Here is a 19,366-nt window from a genome sequence, read left to right on the forward strand (position 1 = left end):
TGTCTCCCCATAGGACCATAGTAGAACTGAAAGGGGATTGTAGAAGTCATTTAGTCCAACTTCTCATTTTACAGATGAGGAAACTGAGGTCCACAGAGGTGAAGTGACTTGCCCAAGGTAGTAAGTAGAAGAGCTCAGATTTTGAACCCAGGTCACCTGACTTCAGATCTAGATCAGCTTTATAATGGGGTGAGTAATGTTCCATAGCACCAGCGGACTGACAGGCCCCTCCTTAGTGCTCAACCAGCCAACCTGTGGGGAAGAGAAAATACTTGGAGGATTTCAGCCAGCTGGCTGCTTTGAAATTAACTGTGAGACCACTAATGACTTATGGCCCAACTCTTTCTTTTTTACTTTTTTCATATGTTCTCATGGTACTGAAGTGGTTCAGTTACAAGTATGTTATTCCCACTCTTGCCCCTATTTGAACTAAATTGCCATAGAAATTTTGATGATTTTATTCTATTTCATTGTTGTTTGTTGATATTCAAATTCACATACAAATGATCTCAGGATGATTTGACTGAGTGTAATTCGTGTGAAACTAAATGTAGGCTCATTTTTCTCCTTATTGCTTTTCCCCACACATTTTGTTGTTGTTTTCTGAGAATTACATTGCTTGTAAGCTTTTATAACCACCTATAAAGTTTTAAACCAGTGGTGCACTTGGGTAGACCATGTGTCTCTCTGCTAGATAAGGGATAGAATTTGCTGGCTAGTGTGTTTTCTGAATTACTTTAGCCTCTCTTCTAGTAACTCTAGTATCTAGTAACTTTAATATCAATTCCCCTAGCTGCTAAAATGTTCTTCCCCCACTTTACTTATATTCATTTGAGATATGAATCTTAGTGTGTATATATTCTCTCCTCCCACTTTCAATTTCCCCTCCCCTGCCACACACACACACTCTCTCTCTCTCTCTCTCTCTTTCTCTCTCTCTCTCTCTCTCTCTCTCTCTCTCTCTCTCTCTGTCTCTCTCTCTGTCTCTCTCTCTCTCTCTCTCTCTCTGTCTGTCTCTCTCTCTCTCTCTGTCTGTCTCCCCGGAGATTGTAAGCTTCTTGAGGACAGAGATTATTTTGTTTTTGTCTTACTAACCCTGGCAGCTTCTACAGGTCCTGAAGGTGCATACAATTCATTTATACCAGCAGTGCATTAGTATACCTTTTTCTCCAATATTTGTAGCTTTTTAAAATTTTATTTTTAGCACTCCCTCATCCTGATATTTGGTGCTTTTAAAAATTTTTATTTTTAGCACTCTTGAATAGGTATAAATTGATCTCTGCTGTTTTAATTTGTGTCTATTATTAATTATTTGGAATATTCTTTTACTATGATTATTGATAACATACTTCTTATTTTGAAAATTATTTGTTGATACCTATCAGGAAGTAGCTTTTGTTCATATATATATGTATATATATATACATATTTATTCCTTATATATGTCAAATATCAGAGATTTTTGGGTCAAAGTTTTTTTTCCTCCCATTTAACTGCCTCTCTTTAAATTTTAACTGAATTGATTTTGTTTATGCAAAAACTTTTCAATTTCATGTAATCAGAATTTTCCATTTATCTTCTATGGTCATTTTATCTCTTTCTACTCCCCCTGCTCCCAAGCTACAATTCCCCACTCTTAATATACAAAAGTGAGACTTCTAAATTACTTTTGGCTTTATTAATTTTTTAATGCTGAATTCTGTTTTCTAACTTTTTTTGGAGGGGGGAGCATCCTCCCTTATATGTCTGCTTCAGATTGAAATCACAGAATCAGTGTGCACACTTATTCTTGAAAATTTTGTTATATTGCTTTTGGGATTTCTCTGCTGCTTCATCCTTAATAGATTTTGTTACATGATAAACTGATTTGTCCTGCTTTATATGTGCATTGGATGTGTTGTAGGCCTCTAAAATTCAATATTTCTTTAATTAAACTCAATAACTTTCCCATATTTAAGAGTTTTTCGTAACTCCAAGAGTTCTGTCACTTGTGACAGCATTTTTTCCATTCTGTCTAGGTTTGCTGTGACAACCTTACCATTCTTAACTTTTTTCTTATCCCTATATCTGGTGCAGCTGTTAAGTCCTATTGATTTTATCTCTTAAGTGTCACTTGAATTTGTTCTCTTCCATAGCCAAAATTCTGGTTCATTCTCTCATCACCTCTTACCTATAACAGTAGTTTTTAAAATATGTTTTTGTTGTCGTTTTTAATACTACAAGCTACATTGTTCAATAATTTATTTAATATTTAATGTTACATTTCTTAGTATTTCTCCCAAGCCAATCCTTACAGCTGAAAAAGGGGTAGGGGTAGGGAGATCATCAGAAAAATTATATAACACATTAACTAAATCTGATCTCATATACAATTTTTGTGTGTAAATATCCTCTTCCCCAAATTTGGAAGGGGAAGAAGTACATTCTTATAAATCTTCTTTGAGGACAAACTTGGTTGGTAGAATTTTACAGCAAACAATAACTTTGTAAATGGATTCCCTAATTTCACTATCCTTCTTCTCCTGTCTTTCAGCTCAAGAAGCTTCAATAGTGCTCCTTCAGTGAGCAGGTGTGGGGTGTTGTAGGTAGGAAATTGGAAATAGGCCCATGGAAATACATCATAGATGCATATATTGGTGGTGGGGGAAGGGGCAGAGTCAAATGAGTATGATATCTGGAAAGGCAGGAAGGGTCTAGTTTATGAAGAACTTTAAATTCCAAACAATGGAATTGTTAAAGTTCATTGAGAAATAAGATATGATCAGAACTGTAGTGTAGAAAAATTAAATGGCAGTCATCTGCCATTTCAGTGGGAAATAGAAACTGCCATAGATTTCAATGGGAAGAGATTTGAGGCAGGGAGACTACTTCGGAAGCTCTTGGCAGAAGTCTAGGCAAAAGGTGATAGGAACATTTATTTAGCATTTATTGTGTAAAAAGCAGTATATTAAGCACTAAGTTTGCAAATAGAAAGTCAAGGCAGTCTTATATGTCAGCAAAGTAGGTGGGTAATGCATTTTTAAATGTAATTAACATAGACAAAATTATAATTATTTTTGATGTTCACCTACTTGAAAGTGCCAAAGTCTCTTGCAGCAGGAACTTTATTTTCCGGGTCTTCAATACTACATGATCATAGTCCCTATTAATATCTGGTCCTTAATCTGATTCCTTTTTTTTTTTTTTTTTTTTTTTTTGCTCAGTATTTTCTTTGAATAGGTCAGGTCAAAACTATTTTTAATCTTCTCTGATAATTGTGTGTGTTTTTTCCTTTAATAATACAATAGCAGCTAATTAAATGATCCTATCAAGATCTAGCTAATTCTTATCTATCAAGCCATTACCAATTTTTGAGGGTGGTAGACAGTGATGGTGGTTATAATGCTATATTTAATATTTGCCAAGTACCACTTGACTTCTTGAAGAAAGTACTAATAATTTGATGATTTGAGTCATATGCGATTCTTTTGTCTCATTCATTTCTTGATTGTATGCCATATTTTGCAACATATTTCACTGTCCTTTCCATGAACACCATTGCATAGAAATAAATATTAAAGTATGTTGATATATCCTATAAAGCCTTTTCAATAGGAGGTATATTACATATAAACTCACATTTTTATTATAATTAGATAAACCAGAAAGTTTTAATAGTTGAATTTATTAGTAATGTTAAAAATTCATTCTTTAGGGGGCAGTTAGGTAGCACAGTAGATAGAGCACCAGCCCTGAAATCAGGAGGACCTGAGTTCAAATCTGTCCCAGACACTTAACATTTCCTAGCTTGTGTGACCCTGGGCAAGTCACTTAACCCCAATTGCCTTAGCAAAATAAAATAAAATAAAACAATAACAATAATAATTCATTCTTTAATACTTTTTATATAATCCTCTTCCCAAAAGGTGCTTAATCATTTTTTGTTGATTGATTTTGTTTATCATAAGTTAAATTGTAGAAAACAAAATCACATTTCAATTGTGTAAGGCATCATTCATATCTATTTTAGTGTCTTAGTGCCTAAAAATGTTCTCAGATTATTCATCAGGTAAATAAAAGCTTTTTTAGAAATATTTTGATTCTATGTATTCAGTATTCCTTAATAACCTAAAAAATGTTAATATACATTCTAAAAATAATTAAAACAGTTTGCAAAAAGTAGTTGTATGCTCAAATTAGTAGTTTTCATTGTTAATTATTAATCATGGAGATTTTTTTGTTTAATTTCAGAGGAATAATTTTCATTTAATTTCTAGGATGACTAATGATTTTTGGATTAAGAACATTTTTATTATTTTTTTTTAATGGCTCTGTGATTTCCCTACCTTCTCTGTAATCTAGAGTATTAGAGAGTTGCCTGCACTGCTGAGAGGGAAAACGATTTATTTTGGATCACTCATAGGCAGTATTTGGCAGAGCTAATATATTTGGTGGGATTTCCTGACTCCTAGACAAGTTCTTATTATATATACACATTGTCTCTTTTTTGTTTGATTCACAAAATATTAAGTCAAGCTCCTTTTAAGCTTTATGAACTTTTGATTAACATGTCTAAAGTTCACTTAAAATTTTTTAACACATTTTTAGACAACAACTTCTGTAGGTAGTAAGATATAGAATTTTGTTCATGTTTAGGAATTAATTTTGGTAAATGACATATCTGCAATATGGGTAACTTTTATTACTTTTGAATTGTACATTTGATATTTCTTACACAAAACTACTTATAAATACACATTTTATTTTATATTTTTAAGGTAAACGAACATTTGAAAGATATAATGGAACAAGAACAAAAATTGAAAGAACACCATTTAGTTGAAACTCCAGGAGGTCAGAAGGTATGTGTGTTTAAAGTATGAGCATGTTTTTGTAATAAATGTTAGATCTTTATGAGAATGTATATAACTCACATATAATATGTTTAAATGTATGCTATTTTGGGAAACTAAAAAGGTCATCATCATAGCTTTTTACAAAATTTTATTTTTTCTCCAATAAAGCATAAACACAATTTTTTACATTTATATTTTTTGTTTTTTGTTTAGTTTTGAGTTCCAAATTCTGTCCCTCTTTCCCCTCTCCTCCCTGGCTCCTTTGAGATATAGTAAGTAATCTGATATAAGTTATAGATGTGCAGTCATGTAGAACATTTCCATGTTAGTCGTTTTGTGGAAGAAAACTTGGAACAACAACAAAAAAGAAACAAAGTGAAAAGCAATATGCTTCAGTCTATATTCAGATACCATTAGTTCTTTCTCTAGAAGAAGATAGTATTTTTCTTCACAAGTCCTTTGGGATTATCTTGGATCATTGTATTGCAGAGAATAGCTGAGTCATTCATTATACAGTATGCTGTTATTGTGTTTAATATTCTTGTCTGTATCAGTTCATGAAAGTCATTCCAGGTTTTTCTGAAATCCATCCTGTTTATCATTTTTTTAAATTGTACTTTATTTTTCCAAATACATGCAAAGATAATTTTCAGTGTTCACTTTTGCAACACCTTGTGTTCCAAAATTTTCCCCCTCTCTCCTCTCCTCCCTCCTCCCCAAGACAGCAAACAATCTGATAGAGGTTAAACATATGCAGTGTGCATTTCTTCCAACTACATTTCCGTATCTGTCATGCTGCGCAAGAAAAATCAGATCAAAAGTGGGGGAAAAAAAAATCCAAGAGAAAGGAAAAAAAAAGCAAACAATAACAAAAAAGGTGAAAATACTATGCTTTGATCCACATTCAGTCTTCATAGTTCTCTTTCTGGATGCAGATGGCACTTTCCATCAAAGTCTATTGGAATTGCCTTGAATCACCTCATTGTTGAAAAGAGCCACGTCCATCAGAGTTGATCATCACATAATCTTGTTGTTGCTGTGTACAATGATCAATTGGTTCTACTCACTTCACTTAGCATCAGTTCATGTAAGTCTTTCCAAGCTTTTCGGAAATCAGCTTTCTTATCATTTCTTATAGAATAGTAATATTCCATTACCTTCATATACCATAACTTATTCAGCCATTCCCCAACTGATAGGCATCCACTCGTTTCCTTGTTCCTACAAAGAGGGCCGTTACAAACATTTTTGCACATGTAGGTCCTCTTCGTTCTTTCATGATCTCTATGGAATACTGACCCAATAGAGACAGTGCTGAATCCAAGTATGTATAATTTTATCAGCTCATCATTTCTTATAGCACAGTAACATTCCATTACATTCATATACTACTTGTTCAGCTATTTGCAATAAAAGGGAACCCCCACAATTTCTAATTCATAGTTACCATCCCCACACACAGTAAAAAAACAAACAAACAAACAAAAAACCTGCTCTAAATATTTTTCTACAAATAGGTTCTTAAACATATATCTCCTTTGCTTCCCTCCTTGCTCCCATTCTTTTAAAAAATCTCTTTGGAATATAGACCTAGTGGTGGTATTGCCGGATCCAAGGGTATGCAGTTTGATAGTCCTTTGGTTATTATTCCAAATTGTTTTCCAGATTGGTTGGATCAGGATCAGTTCATAATTCCACCAATAGTACATTAGTGTCCCACTTTTCCCATATCACCATTACCATTTGTCATTTTCCTTTTTTGTCATATCAGCTGATCTTTTGTTCTTCCATATGAATTTTATCACTTTTTTCTAGCTCTATAAAATAATTTTTGGCAATTTCATTGTTATGGCACTAAAGAAGTAGATTAATTTAGTTAGAATTTTCCTTTTTATTATATTGACTTTGACTACCCACGAGCAATAAATGTTTTTCCAATCTGCCTTGTGCCAAACTATGGTTGTCTATGTTGGGAAGAAGGGTATCCTTATCTTCTCTGGCCCAAGTCCTACATTCCTACCCAATCTACCCCTCAGAGACCACATTCATATTGAATCCCCTTTGCCACTACACCATTTCCTATCCTGCTCTAGATTCCATTGAAGTTGCTAATCATTGATCCTGATATGGGCCTGATGGTAACGGTTGCTGGCCAATTGCCAAATAATGAAAACAAGGATAACTACTAGTTGCTTTCCCAAGAGTATACTCTTGGGATATTTTCCTTGCATTCTGCAAGGGTAACCTTTGAGTGATCTACCCAAAGATAAAGGGTGTTAACTTTATATGTATGTCCCTGAGTGCAACAATTTCAGTAGCAAATTAGCATTTGGAATAAATCTTCAATCAGATATTTCAGCTCTATAAGAATAAGAAGTATGTATTGATGATGGTTGATCTAGATGCCCTCAGCAGGGATTATCCAAAAAATCTCTACTAGAGACATTGATAACTAAATCAATGGTGCTTGTCACTCGGGATTGAGAGTATGTCTATGAACTGACCAGCTACCAGCCTTCTTTCTGTCCTACAACCACAAATCGACTTTCATTGATATCAATTCATCTTATTTGAGCATCTGGATAAAGGAAAACCTATATCTGAGCTTCAAGGAAAAGAGTGTGGGAGTTTTCCTGGTACATCAGTGACTTCATAAAACATTTCTTCCCAGGACTATAATAATTTTTAGCTATAACTACAAACATGTAGAGGAAGTAGCTGAATGACCAGGGAGAGAACTAGGATTGGGCTGTTCTTTTCTGAGCTTTATGCCACAAGTACCAGCTCTTTGCTAAATCAATCACCTTTTCAGCCTTGGGAAAAAATTCAGGTTGTGGCCCCTAGTTTTGGAACAGAACCTCTTTTGCACTACAACAACAACAAAAATAAATAAAAACATCCTCAAAAACAAAAAAGTTCTCTAAATGCTTACATCAATAAAATAGAAAAAGAGCAGATCAATAAATCGGGCATGCTACTAAACTAGAAAAAGAACAAATTAAAAATTTAAACACTATGTTGAAAAACCTGAAAAATAAAATTGAAAGAAAACCATTGAACTAATAAATAAAACTAGAAGTTGGTTTTATGCAAAAGAAAATCAAATAGATAAGCCATTGGTTAATTTGATTAAAAAAGAAAGAAGAAATCCAAATTTATAGTATCAAATATGAAAGGGATGAGAGTTCACTACTTATGAAAAAGAAATTAAAAATTATGGTTATCAGTCTGACAGTTTAAGTAAAATGGATGTAAATATTACACAAATAAAAATTTCCCAGATTAAACACAAGAGAAAATAGGAATAACTCACTCATCTTAGGTAAAAGAGCCATCAATGAACTCCCCAAGAAAAAAAAAATCCCCAAGGCCTGATGGATTTTCAGGTGAGTTCCACCAAACACTTAAAGGGCAATTAATTCCAATACTATATAAGCTATTTGCAATAATAAAAGAAGTTCTACCAAATTCCTCATATGACACAAATGTAGTGCTGATACCTAAATCAAGAAGAGCCAATACAGAGATAAATCTATAGACCAATTTCCTAATGGCTGTTGATAGAAAAAAATTAAATAAAATACCACCAAGGAGAATACAGCAATATGTCACAACGATGATCTATTATGAACAGTGAGATTTATATCAGGAATGCAATTCCTTTCAGTATTATAAAGCTATCAGCGTAATTGACGATATATCAATAATAAAGCCAACAGATAATCATAAAATTATTCCAATAGATGAAGAAAAAGCTTTTGACAAAATACAATAGCCATTCCTATTAAAAACACTGGAAAACATAGGAATAAATGGAGCTTTCTATAAGATGATAAATAGTATCTTTTAAAAACCATCGCAAACATTATCTGAAATGGGGATAAGCTAGAACCTTCCCAGTAAGATTGGGATAAATGCCCATTATCACCACTATCATACAATACTGTACTAGAAATGTTAGCTATAACAATAAGAAGAAAAAGAAATTGAAGAAATTAGAATAGGCAGTGAATACACAAAACTATCACTGTTTGCAGGTGATGTGATATGGTGTACTTAGAAAATCCTAGAGAAGCAACCAAAAAAAAACTACTTAAAATTAATAACTTTGGCAAAGTTGCAGGATATAAAATAAATACTCATAAATCATCAACATTTGTGTATAACCCCAACAGAGTCCAGCATCAACAAATAGAAAAAGAAACTCTTTCCATTTAAAATAATTGTAGACAATGTATAAAATACTTGGGAGTCTACCTGCCAAGACAGACCCTGGAATTATATGGGCACAATTTAAAAAGTTTTCTTGAGCAAACTCTTAGAAGATTGTACTTGGCAAATTTTTGTTATGTACTAAAACAAAAATTTTAAAGGTAATTTTATAACATTAATACTTTAAATGTATTTTTGTAGATTATAATTGGATCTTCTTAAATAGTTTTACATAACTTTAATGTTTTAAGTTTACAGATTCTATTTTAGTAACTCATTATTCACTTAGTGGATTATGTAATATCTTTTGTTATTTTGCCTTTGTCTTGTCAGCCATTTGGTAATTTTTATTACTTATTAAGGAAGGTAGAAAAGAAAAGAGAAGAGGAAAATATAGTCAGTTATGCTATTTGTTAGCTATTCTCATAGTTTAAATGGGAAGAAGGACTTTGAATTTTTAACGATTTCTGCTAAATGGATTGCCTCATTGCTTGATATTTCATTATATTTGAGGAATTGTAGGCATAGAGACAAGACTATACTCTTCATAGATATTTTTTCTTGAAAAACACTGAAATACAATTTTAGTCATGAATCAATCTGGAAATTTGTTTTGCTTAACTACTCATATTTGTTACAATAGTTTTCTTTTTCTTTTCTTTTTTCAGGAAATGAGGATATGATGTGAAGGGTGAGGGGGTTGTTAATTTAAAAAAATTTTTTTCTAAAACATTGAAATAGTGCCAGAATTAAAAATAAACAAGACCTAACCATAATAGCAAAGAAACAAAATTATCATTAAGTGAATAAAATAAGAATTTAATTGAAAATTTCATAAATAAATAGAATAATAAAAAGCAATATTGTATAGTAGTTACGGCATAATACTTGGAGTCTAGAGGATCTGAGCTTGAATGTTGCCTCAGATACTAGCTAGCTGTGTGAACCTGAGCAATTCACTTAAAGTCTGTGTGACTCATCTGCAAAATGGTCCTGACAATTGATGAAATATCCCTGCTGGGCTCAACATGGTCAGCATGACAAAAAGAAAGTTCCCATATATACCAAAATATTAACAGCATTTTTTATGTTAGCAAAGAATTGTCAAGAGAGTATCTACTCAATGCCTATCAACTAGAGAATGACTTGGGCTTTGAATAGAGGATGGGCTGGAGTGCAGAGAGACTCGAGGAAAATGGCTAACAGGCCACTGCAGTAGGCCAGGTGCAAAGTGACGAAGTCTAGTACTACTGGTGGCATCGTGAGAAAAGAAAATGGATCCCATCTAAGAAATATTACTAAAGTAGAATCAAAACATTGGCTATTTTTTTTTTTGGGGGGGGGGGAGGTAGAACAGTGAGAGAAAGTGAAGAGTCAAGGGATTGAAAGTATGTTGGTGCCATTGACAAAGTAGTTGCTCATCAGTTGAGGGATAGTTAAACAAATTGGAGTACACGAATGTAAAAGGATATTACTGATTGGAAGAAAACAACAAATATATAGACTTAAAAGAAGCGTGGGAATCAAGAATGACATGGAGGTTGTTGTATTGGGTCCTCTTTGAGAGTGATATTAAAGTTTGGCAGAGCATTGAAATATGTTGATAATGAGTTTAATAAGTGTAGGATTAAAACTCAGAAATTATGCTGGGTTAGATATTTAGATCTAAGAATCATCTTAATAAACTCAGGGGAACTGATGAGGCCACGAAGTAAGAGAGTAGAGAGAGAATAGAAGGTGGTCCTGTAAAGAGACTTGCAATATATACTCGCCCTTAGGCTGTATATTAAGGATGATGTACCAGCAAAGGGAAAAGAGTAAAGCAGACTGGACTTAATGGCTTGAGAAAATAATAGGGGTGGATGAATTGGAGGTCACAGTGAGGGGGATAAGCATAGATTGAGGAGAGCAATAAGGCATAGGGAGAAATGGAATGATAAGATGTTATGATCAGAGAGAGGAATGCCAGGGTAGTGGAACATTTGTGGCTGGGGGTAAAACCTACAATCTGACTAATCCCTGTGTGTGGCTGAGGTGGAGCTGAGGACTAGATTGTTTGGTTTGAAGAGAGTAATGAACCTGAAATGTCAAAATATTAAAGAAGCGTCAACATGTATGTTAAGCTATCTTTTTTTTTTGGGGGGGGGTATGTGAAAACGTTCATGTTTGTTGGGTTTTGATTCATTACATTTTTTAAAAGTATATCTTGAAATCTCCTGGTATAAGGTCAAGCAGTGAAGAGGAGAGAAAGAAGTGGTGAATCATGTGCTGAGCTCCATGAGAAAGGAGATAAAATAACCCAGCTGAGGGCTAATAGACTACAATCACCATTGTTGGGTGGTAAATTTTGATCTTCTAATTTTCAAAGGAAGAGAAGTTTGCTCAGTGGTGGCAGCAAAGAAAGGGACAGTAAGGAGCAAAGAAATTACTTAAGAATGTTGTGAGAAGAAAAAGGAAGTGGGCGACTAGGAAAGCAAAGGGTTTTAAGAATGGTGCCATATGAGGAATTAGTTGAAAGGATTGAGAATGTTTAGCTTGGAGATGAGAAGATAGAGTATGGCCAATAGTAATTGTTTCCAGTTTTTTGAAGGATTGTCATGTAAAAGAAAGAAGGAAACAAGCATTTATTAAGCACTTATTATCTGCCAGACACACTGTATTATAAAAATCATCTCATTTAATCCTCATAGCACCCCTGGTAGGTAAGTGCTGTTATTATCTCAATTTTACAAATGAGGAAACCGAGACACAGGTTAAGTGACTTGCACAGAGTCACACAACTAGTCAAGTGTCAGGTCAGAATTGAATTCAGGTCTTCTTAACCTCAGACACAGTGCTCTTTATCACCCAACTGCCTCAACTTGTTTTATTTGATCCTGGGTCATGGAATTGAGAGCATTGGTTAGAAGTTGTAAAGAGGCAAGATTAGATTTACTATAAAGAAAAACTTAGTCAGAATTGGTGCCGTCTAAAAGTGGAATAGTCTTTTAGGAGATAGTGGGTTCCCTCTACTAGGAAGACTTAAAGGAAAGGTTGAATGATTACATATTATATAGATTATATTGTAGCATTTCAAGCATGATTTGGATTAAATGATCTTTGAAGTCTTTTGATACAAATACTATGAGGCACACAAAGTATAAGGCATGTTTGAGGAGCAGTGAGTGGACTGACTTAGCAAGAGCAAAAATGAATACTTAGAAAGAAGTATGAGTTCTTTTATTCTCTTAAATCGACAGTGTTCATTAACCTGTTTGTTGCATACTTATTTGATAACTTCATTTTAACTATATTTTACTTGTAAAATATAGAGTGCTTTTCTATCATAACATTTACTACATTATAAAACAGAAGAATCTTAGGGCTTTTGCAGGGGTGAAAATCAAAAGAAGACACTACTTTGGATGATAATTATTTAGTTCTAATTGCATTTTCCTTAAAATGCAGCTTTTAAATAAATTATATCTTCCCTGTTGGGGCTTAGATTCTTGACTAATACTTTATAATCTTTGGCAGTATTTCTTAGTATTTGTTTTCTTTTGTCCATGTGAATCCCAAAGTGATAAAACTTTGAGAAGTTGTCTGTTATAGCTTTATTATCTGACCCCAAGAAAACAAACTTATTCATTGTTGTCAGGTTGAAAAATAGTTGCCTCAATACCTTTAAACAAGGTTTTCACCAACTTGGTCCTATTCTTGTCCCTTTCCTTTGACTCATTCTTTCAGCTGGAAGTATTCTTAATTCCAGCTGTCATACAGTAGCTAAGTGGATGCTGACCAATCACTAAACATTTTTATAACAGTTTACAGCTTGTGGCTTCTTTTATATATGTACAATAAACCCTGTGAGATAAGTAAGATTTTTATGACCAGTTCTTAGATTTGAAAGCGGAGACTTAAGTAAGCCAGTAAACATTTGTTATATTTGGCACAGACTCTCTGGTAGGTGTTGGATGAGAGTTGAGAGATGAAGAGATTTTGCATAGAGTACCGGTCCTGTAGTCAAGAGGACCTGAGTTCAAATGTGACCTCAGACGCTTAATAGCTGTGTGATCCAGGACAAGTCACTTAACCCCAATTCTCTACCCTCCTCTATAGCTCCCAAATAAAAAAAGTTAATCAGTGTCAAATCTGCATACACCTCAGGAGAGTGAAGCATGGAGAAAAAGGCTAGACCATCTTGGGCATCACATTTTAGAAAGGATAGTGACAATCTAGATTATATCCAAAGGAGTCTAACCAGATTGATAAAGGGGCCTTTGATATGTAACCACCCCAAGATTAGTTGAAGGAATTGAGGTTTTTTAACCTGGGGAGGAGAAGAAAAAATGTGAGAAGGGAGAAGTAACCAGGTGACTTTATGGATTTGAGAGGCTGACAAATTTAGACAATGTCAGGAAAAACTTCCTATCGATTAAAGCTGTCCAATCATGCTAAATTTCTCTCCTTGGAGGTTTTCCAGCAGATCCTGAATGACCAAATATCTGGTATGCCATTTTAGGAATTGTGTGGGTTAAGGGTACTGTACCATCTCTTAAATTCTGTGATTCTAGTTCTATCTTGTGGTGAGTGAGAGTAGGGGATCTCTATGTTAAGGTAGTCCTGATGCCTGACTGGTTATAAAAGAATGAGACATTATCTAAATCTAAGCAGAGGCTGCTCTGTTTCAGTGCTTACTCCAGTGTTGAATATTTTTTAATTTGGGGAAAGGGGACTTAGAGAGAATCCTGATGCCAAAAGAATGGAATTTCCCTTTTAAAAATCCAGTAAATATAGTTAAAGGTGTGGCCAGCTTGAATATTATGAATCTCTAGGTGATGTGTTAAGTATTTGGATATGTCTCTTGTGTTACTTTCTGAATACAGCTTTCTTCCAAATGACCATGGGGTCATTTCTTCTGTAAACTTTGGCATAAAAATCATAAAAAGCTGATGCTTTAAACTCTCTCCCTCCCTCTCTTTTTTACTTGCTTCTTCCCTCCCTCCCTTCCTTTCTTTTGTTCTTGCTTCCTCTCTCCCTCCTTTCCTTCTCTCTTTCCCTCCCCCATCCCTTTCCTTTATAAAAGTAACTACTTAACACAGTGCCTGACCTGGCACATAGTAAATGTTTGATATCCTTGTTTAATGAATGCATAAATATTATTTCAAATTTATGCTGAATATGAGTACAGTTACTTGTTGTATTAACTAGATATTTTTAGAGTGACTGTATGAAATAACCAATTAAGGGTCATTAAATTTGACATACCCCTATAGGAAAATCAGGTGAGGTGATTGTGGTGACCAAGAAAGAAAACCTCTACTGATCCACCTGCCTGGGGCATTTTGGGCAAATCTTAGAATTAGCAATAGAAATTTTCATCTTACTCAATTACTACTTACTCCTTATATAAGGAGTTGTGTGCCATTTGCCAATATGTCACTATCAACCTTACCCTTTGAGAAGAAGCTTACCTTATTGAATTTATTTATAAAGACTCATATAGCAGTGCTAAATTTTAACTTACTGGTTGTAATAATTACAAATATGTTTTGCACTACCAGTTTACTTATTTTGGTGGTATGGTTTGACTGCCTATTTTTCAGATTTCATTTATAATTGAATATTATGATGCCAAAACTCATAGTTGAAATTTCCTATCAGCTCAATAAAAACTGGAAATTCTGGTGTTTCTGGATCAATAGGATAATGTTTAAAAGTCTTTATCAGAGTGAATGCTGTATTTTAGGAAAATATGTAACTCTTCGATGAATCTCTATTCCTATTTTATATGGATACTGTGTACTTACAATTCCTGTTTTTAGAAAGTTGAAGACACTACTTTAAAATAAATTCTGATAAATTTTCCCTTTGCCTTTTACCTTCTCTCTCTCTCTTTTTTTTCTGCTGCCTCTTCTGAAGTCTCCTTCCAAATGGTTTTGGAAACTGGTTCCTGTAAGTTTGCCCAACTGCTTCACTTTGATCTTTATTTTAGCTTCATTTTAGAATGGCTTTGTTCCATGTCATGCTGTTGTAATTCATTTCATGTAATTCTGTCAAATGATAGATTATCTAGTTATTTTAATGTAAGAAGGGGGAAAATAAAATGTAAAAGGTTGATTTAGATAATAGGTTTAAAATAATGGGAAGAATAAATATCCCTTAGTTAATCTGAAATAATTTCAGCCCATCATATCATGGCATAAATAATAAAAAAGGATTTTGGATATAGAGTCTAGTTTATTTGTAACAAGCTCAGTAGTAGTGGTAATTACAATTAAAAGATTGCAATGAAAAATGTTTAGATATATTGTAATTTGCCAGATTTATTGTAGCCTTATAGTTGGACAGAATATATAAAATGCTGGTCTAAGATTTTAGAAATCACCTTTTTCACAAAAATAACTTTATTTGTATTTTATTTTTATAAATATAAATAAATAATTTATTGACCAAATTGTTGGAAAGGGAGGAAAAAGAATTATATTTTTCATTGAATGTTTTTATCCTCAACTATTATGCTTGGCATATATATAATTTTTGTTTTTGTTTTTGTTTTGTGAGGCAGTTGGGAGTAAGTGATTTGCCCAGGATCACACAGCTAGTAAATAATAAGTGTCTAAGGTCAGATTTGAACTCAAGTCTTACTGAATCTAGTGCTGATGCTCCACTGTACCTTCTAGCTGCTCCCATATATATAATTTTAAATTTGAGTTTGATCTTTAAAGTTAATGTTTTGAAATTAAATAAATACAAATATCCTATTCAAAATGTCTCAGAAGCATTAATGGAGTTTTGAGCTTTAATAATTTAATAAATTTAAATGCTACAAACTTACAAAAACAATACTTGAAAAGCTAATTATTTAAAATTTTAATATTTCTCATCAAAATTCAGTATAATCTCTGTCGTTTTATACATTGCTGTAGTTGATTTTTGAACTTTCAGCTATTGCTCATTGACTGAAAGAATTGCATCAGTCTTCCCAGCTCTAAGGTCAATTAAAGAATAAAGTTTTGATACAAAAAAGACAGTTTTGATATGACCCTGCAAGAAAAAAAATTCATTAACAGGTAACCATGGTTATTGGTAAGCAAGAGAACCCATGCTTCTGATTCATTTGTCCAAATCTTAGAAAGTGTTTTCTAGAAAGTGTGGGCACATGCAATTCATAATGAAAGAGTGGCCCGTCTTCTTAAAATTAGCATTTATAATTTAATATATTAAAATTTGCAAAACTAAAGCTTGTGAATAATTTAAATATGTTTAAATAATTAAGCTTATAAAGGCTAGTTTATGTTTGTAGCATTTATATTTCTTAAGTTCTTAAAACCTGTAACTACACCAAGACTTTTGCAATACCCCATATAGATCCCATTTTAGGATAAGAATTGCTTTGTTCAGTTTTGTTGTTAGAAATAGAACTGTTTTTTTATGTATTTATTTAAAAAACAAAAAACAAAAAACTATGGAGCCCCTTTAAGTGGAATCAGACTAAAAATACATTGACTCTTGGGGCAGCTGGATGGCTCAGTGAATAAAGCATCAGCCCCAGAGTCAGGAGGACCTGAGTTCAAATTTGCCCTTGGATACTTAACACTTACTAGTTGTATGACCCTGACCCTAGTTATGACCTTAATTGCTTGTAAAAGAAAAAAGAAAAGATAAGAAATATATTGGCTCTTTAATTGTGAGGTGACTAGATTGCATAAAATCTGTCTTAGGAATCACATGTGAAGCTATAGGTAACTCAGGAGCTAGAATTATTTTGCCCTTGTTAAATGGCTGATACTTATTCTGGGATAGAATCTACAAGAAAATGGATAAACATATGGCATGCAGTATATTGAATCTTTAATAGTATATATACTCCATACTGTTATTGCACCCCAAAGTAGAAAACTGCTTATATTATCAACTACATAGAGCTGCCACTTAATAGGAAATAATACGGAAGATAGAGATTAGTAAAATGTCCTTTACCCTAGAGGACAATTTGCTCTTCTTATAACTCTCAAAGACACAATCTTTTACCTTTTAAAAACACAACAAAACATTTCCTTCAATATTAGGTAGATCCTGGTGCAGAATTCCTTGTGAGCAGAATTGTTTTCACTTTTATCTTTATCTCTGGGGCTTAGGTCATTCTTTGGCACATAGTAAAGACTGAATAAATACTTCTTGAATGATTGAATGAATCTAGATCAAAGAAGCGTTGGCTCTGCTTAGAAACAGCTCTGGGCAATTTTGGCCTTGGGTCTCTGTCTCCCTAGATTTCCCAAGGGCAGACCTGAAATAGGTCAAAATTCACAGGGAATCCTCTGAACTTCTTCATGGCAAACCTAGGACTGGACCTTATTCTGTTTTATAAACAGAACCTATCAGGCCAGAGTCTATTCTATTTCTGAGTATCTATTCTTTGTATGAGTGTTCCATTACGTTGTTTACTTTGGTTTCATTTGAAAAATGATGAATTGGTTTTATTAAATGGTTCCTTGGCAGAAATGAGACCTTTTTCATGGTCAGGCAATACTTCTGTGTCTATATTTTTCTCATACAGTGTATTCTAGGACTAGAATTACTCAAGGTTCAAAAAGTGCTGTTATTGAGTTATAAAAATAGGAAGAGGAGAATCTTTTAAGGAAAAAGTAGCAGAAATAGGTAGCAGTTAAAAAAAATACAAAATCTACAAGCAAATTATTCTATGAATGTAGGTATTCTAAGATTAATGGATAGTTTATACACTTTGAAAGCCCTACATGGGGCCTCTCTTCATATCCCTGAAAAGAGAAAAGTTATGATATTTTCATTCTTAATATATGTTTACTAGCTAGAAAAAAAACCTTATAATTATTATTTCCCATTATTATAATCTAATGAATAATGGAATGCATTTTCCTATTGTAGTAATGTTACGAATGATTAGATTTTAATAAAGGTCTTTTAAGCCAATAATGTAATTGAAAATAGTATTGCTAGTACTTTTAGTTATCTCTTGCATTCAGTTTTATTTTCTGTGGTATTGGGAAAGTAATTTGAAAATGAGAAGATTACATTATATATATTTTCTGTATAATGTTTTCAGAATATCTCATCTAAATATTAGAGAAATGCCAGAACATGCTCCTAGTCAGTAAAATTTTATTTTCTCCAATCGTATTTTCACTTCCAGTTATTTTCATTATCTCACTAATTATAAAATTAAACTCTGAATTGTCAACTTAGGTAGAATTGGAAATTTTGGCTCCAATAAAAGAAACAATTCAATATAAACATTTTTGGCTTTTGAACATTATATATAATTGAAAGCTGTTTGGTATTGCAGTGGTGCTAGGGACAGATAAAAGCAAAAATGTATACAAATATTCTCATCTGTAAAAAAAAAATAAGTTTCAATTATTTATAAATGTCTTGTTGCCAAATGTCTATGATTCTATGCATTTCACTCTTCAAACATATCAGTTATGCTTTATAACTTAAAAGACAGAATTATTATTTGTTTTTATAAACTAATCTCACTAATTAAAAAAAATTTTTTTTAAACCTGCTCCTTTTATATGAAGTCTTTAGAGAAAATTACTTTTATTTTTTTCAAGTGATTATGAGAATAAGAAAATAATCATTGATTTCCTCTACAGCTTAGTGATTCTCAATGTAAAGACATCTATAAGATTTTTCTGTTTTACAATTGAGTTTCAAAAATTGTCTTTTATCTCAGTTACTTCCGGGACAAAATTCTATTTTAGTTGGAGGCAATGTGGCATAGTGTGAGTCGTAGGGGAGCCTAATTTTGAATCCAAGCTCTGCAATTTGCTACTTGTGAAATCTTGGGTAAATCACTAAACTTTTTTGAGACTCATTTTTCTTTATTTGTAAAATGAAAGCACTGAACTAGATAACCCTTTAATCCAATGTTTGTTTCATCTTTAATCTGTAATCCTGTGGTATTTTGTTTTTTCAGGTATTTTTCCCGAGTTAAAAAAAATGGGGAATTGTAATGCATACTTTTGTTTTTGTTTTAAGAAAATCTTATCTATTTTTAGTGCCATTTTTATATATAACAATTTTATTACAAAGTGAAAGAAAATTATTATCTCTAGTTGGATAGAATTGATAAACTGTATACATATTGTTGTCCAGAACTTGTTTGTGGATGTTTGTTTACTAAGATGTAAACTTTTCTCTAGTCACTAAAAATGATTAAAATTACAAAGTATGTCCCAAAAGTCCTGTTCAGTTGTTTGAGTTATGTCTGATTCTTTTTGACCCCATTTGGCATTTTCTTGGCAAAGATACTGGAATAGTTGGCCATTTCCTTCTCCAGCTCATTTTATAGATAA

The 19,366-nt window shown here is 32.9% G+C and overlaps 1 protein-coding gene across 11 annotated transcripts in view; it reads left to right on the plus strand.

The window, feature by feature from the left end:
* CAMSAP2 (calmodulin regulated spectrin associated protein family member 2) overlaps positions 1-19,366 on the plus strand; it is a 141,983-nt gene that overhangs the window by 76,010 nt on the left and 46,607 nt on the right. For 8 of the 11 annotated variants that reach the window (XR_004229318.1, XR_004229320.1, XR_004229319.1 and 5 more), the window contains 2 exons: positions 4,758-4,841; positions 14,949-14,981. Coding sequence is in view for 8 of the 11 variants with exons in the window: in XM_031937101.1 (XP_031792961.1) it covers positions 4,758-4,841; positions 14,949-14,981 (117 nt within the window). In the remaining 3 variants the exon portion in view is untranslated. The remainder of the gene's footprint in view (positions 1-4,757; positions 4,842-14,948; positions 14,982-19,366) is intronic. The other 3 variants (XM_031937104.1, XM_031937106.1, XM_031937107.1) reach the window with 1 other exon arrangement.

Source organism: Sarcophilus harrisii, chromosome 4 (assembly GCF_902635505.1).
Source record: "Sarcophilus harrisii chromosome 4, mSarHar1.11, whole genome shotgun sequence".
Taxonomy (NCBI): domain Eukaryota; kingdom Metazoa; phylum Chordata; class Mammalia; order Dasyuromorphia; family Dasyuridae; genus Sarcophilus; species Sarcophilus harrisii.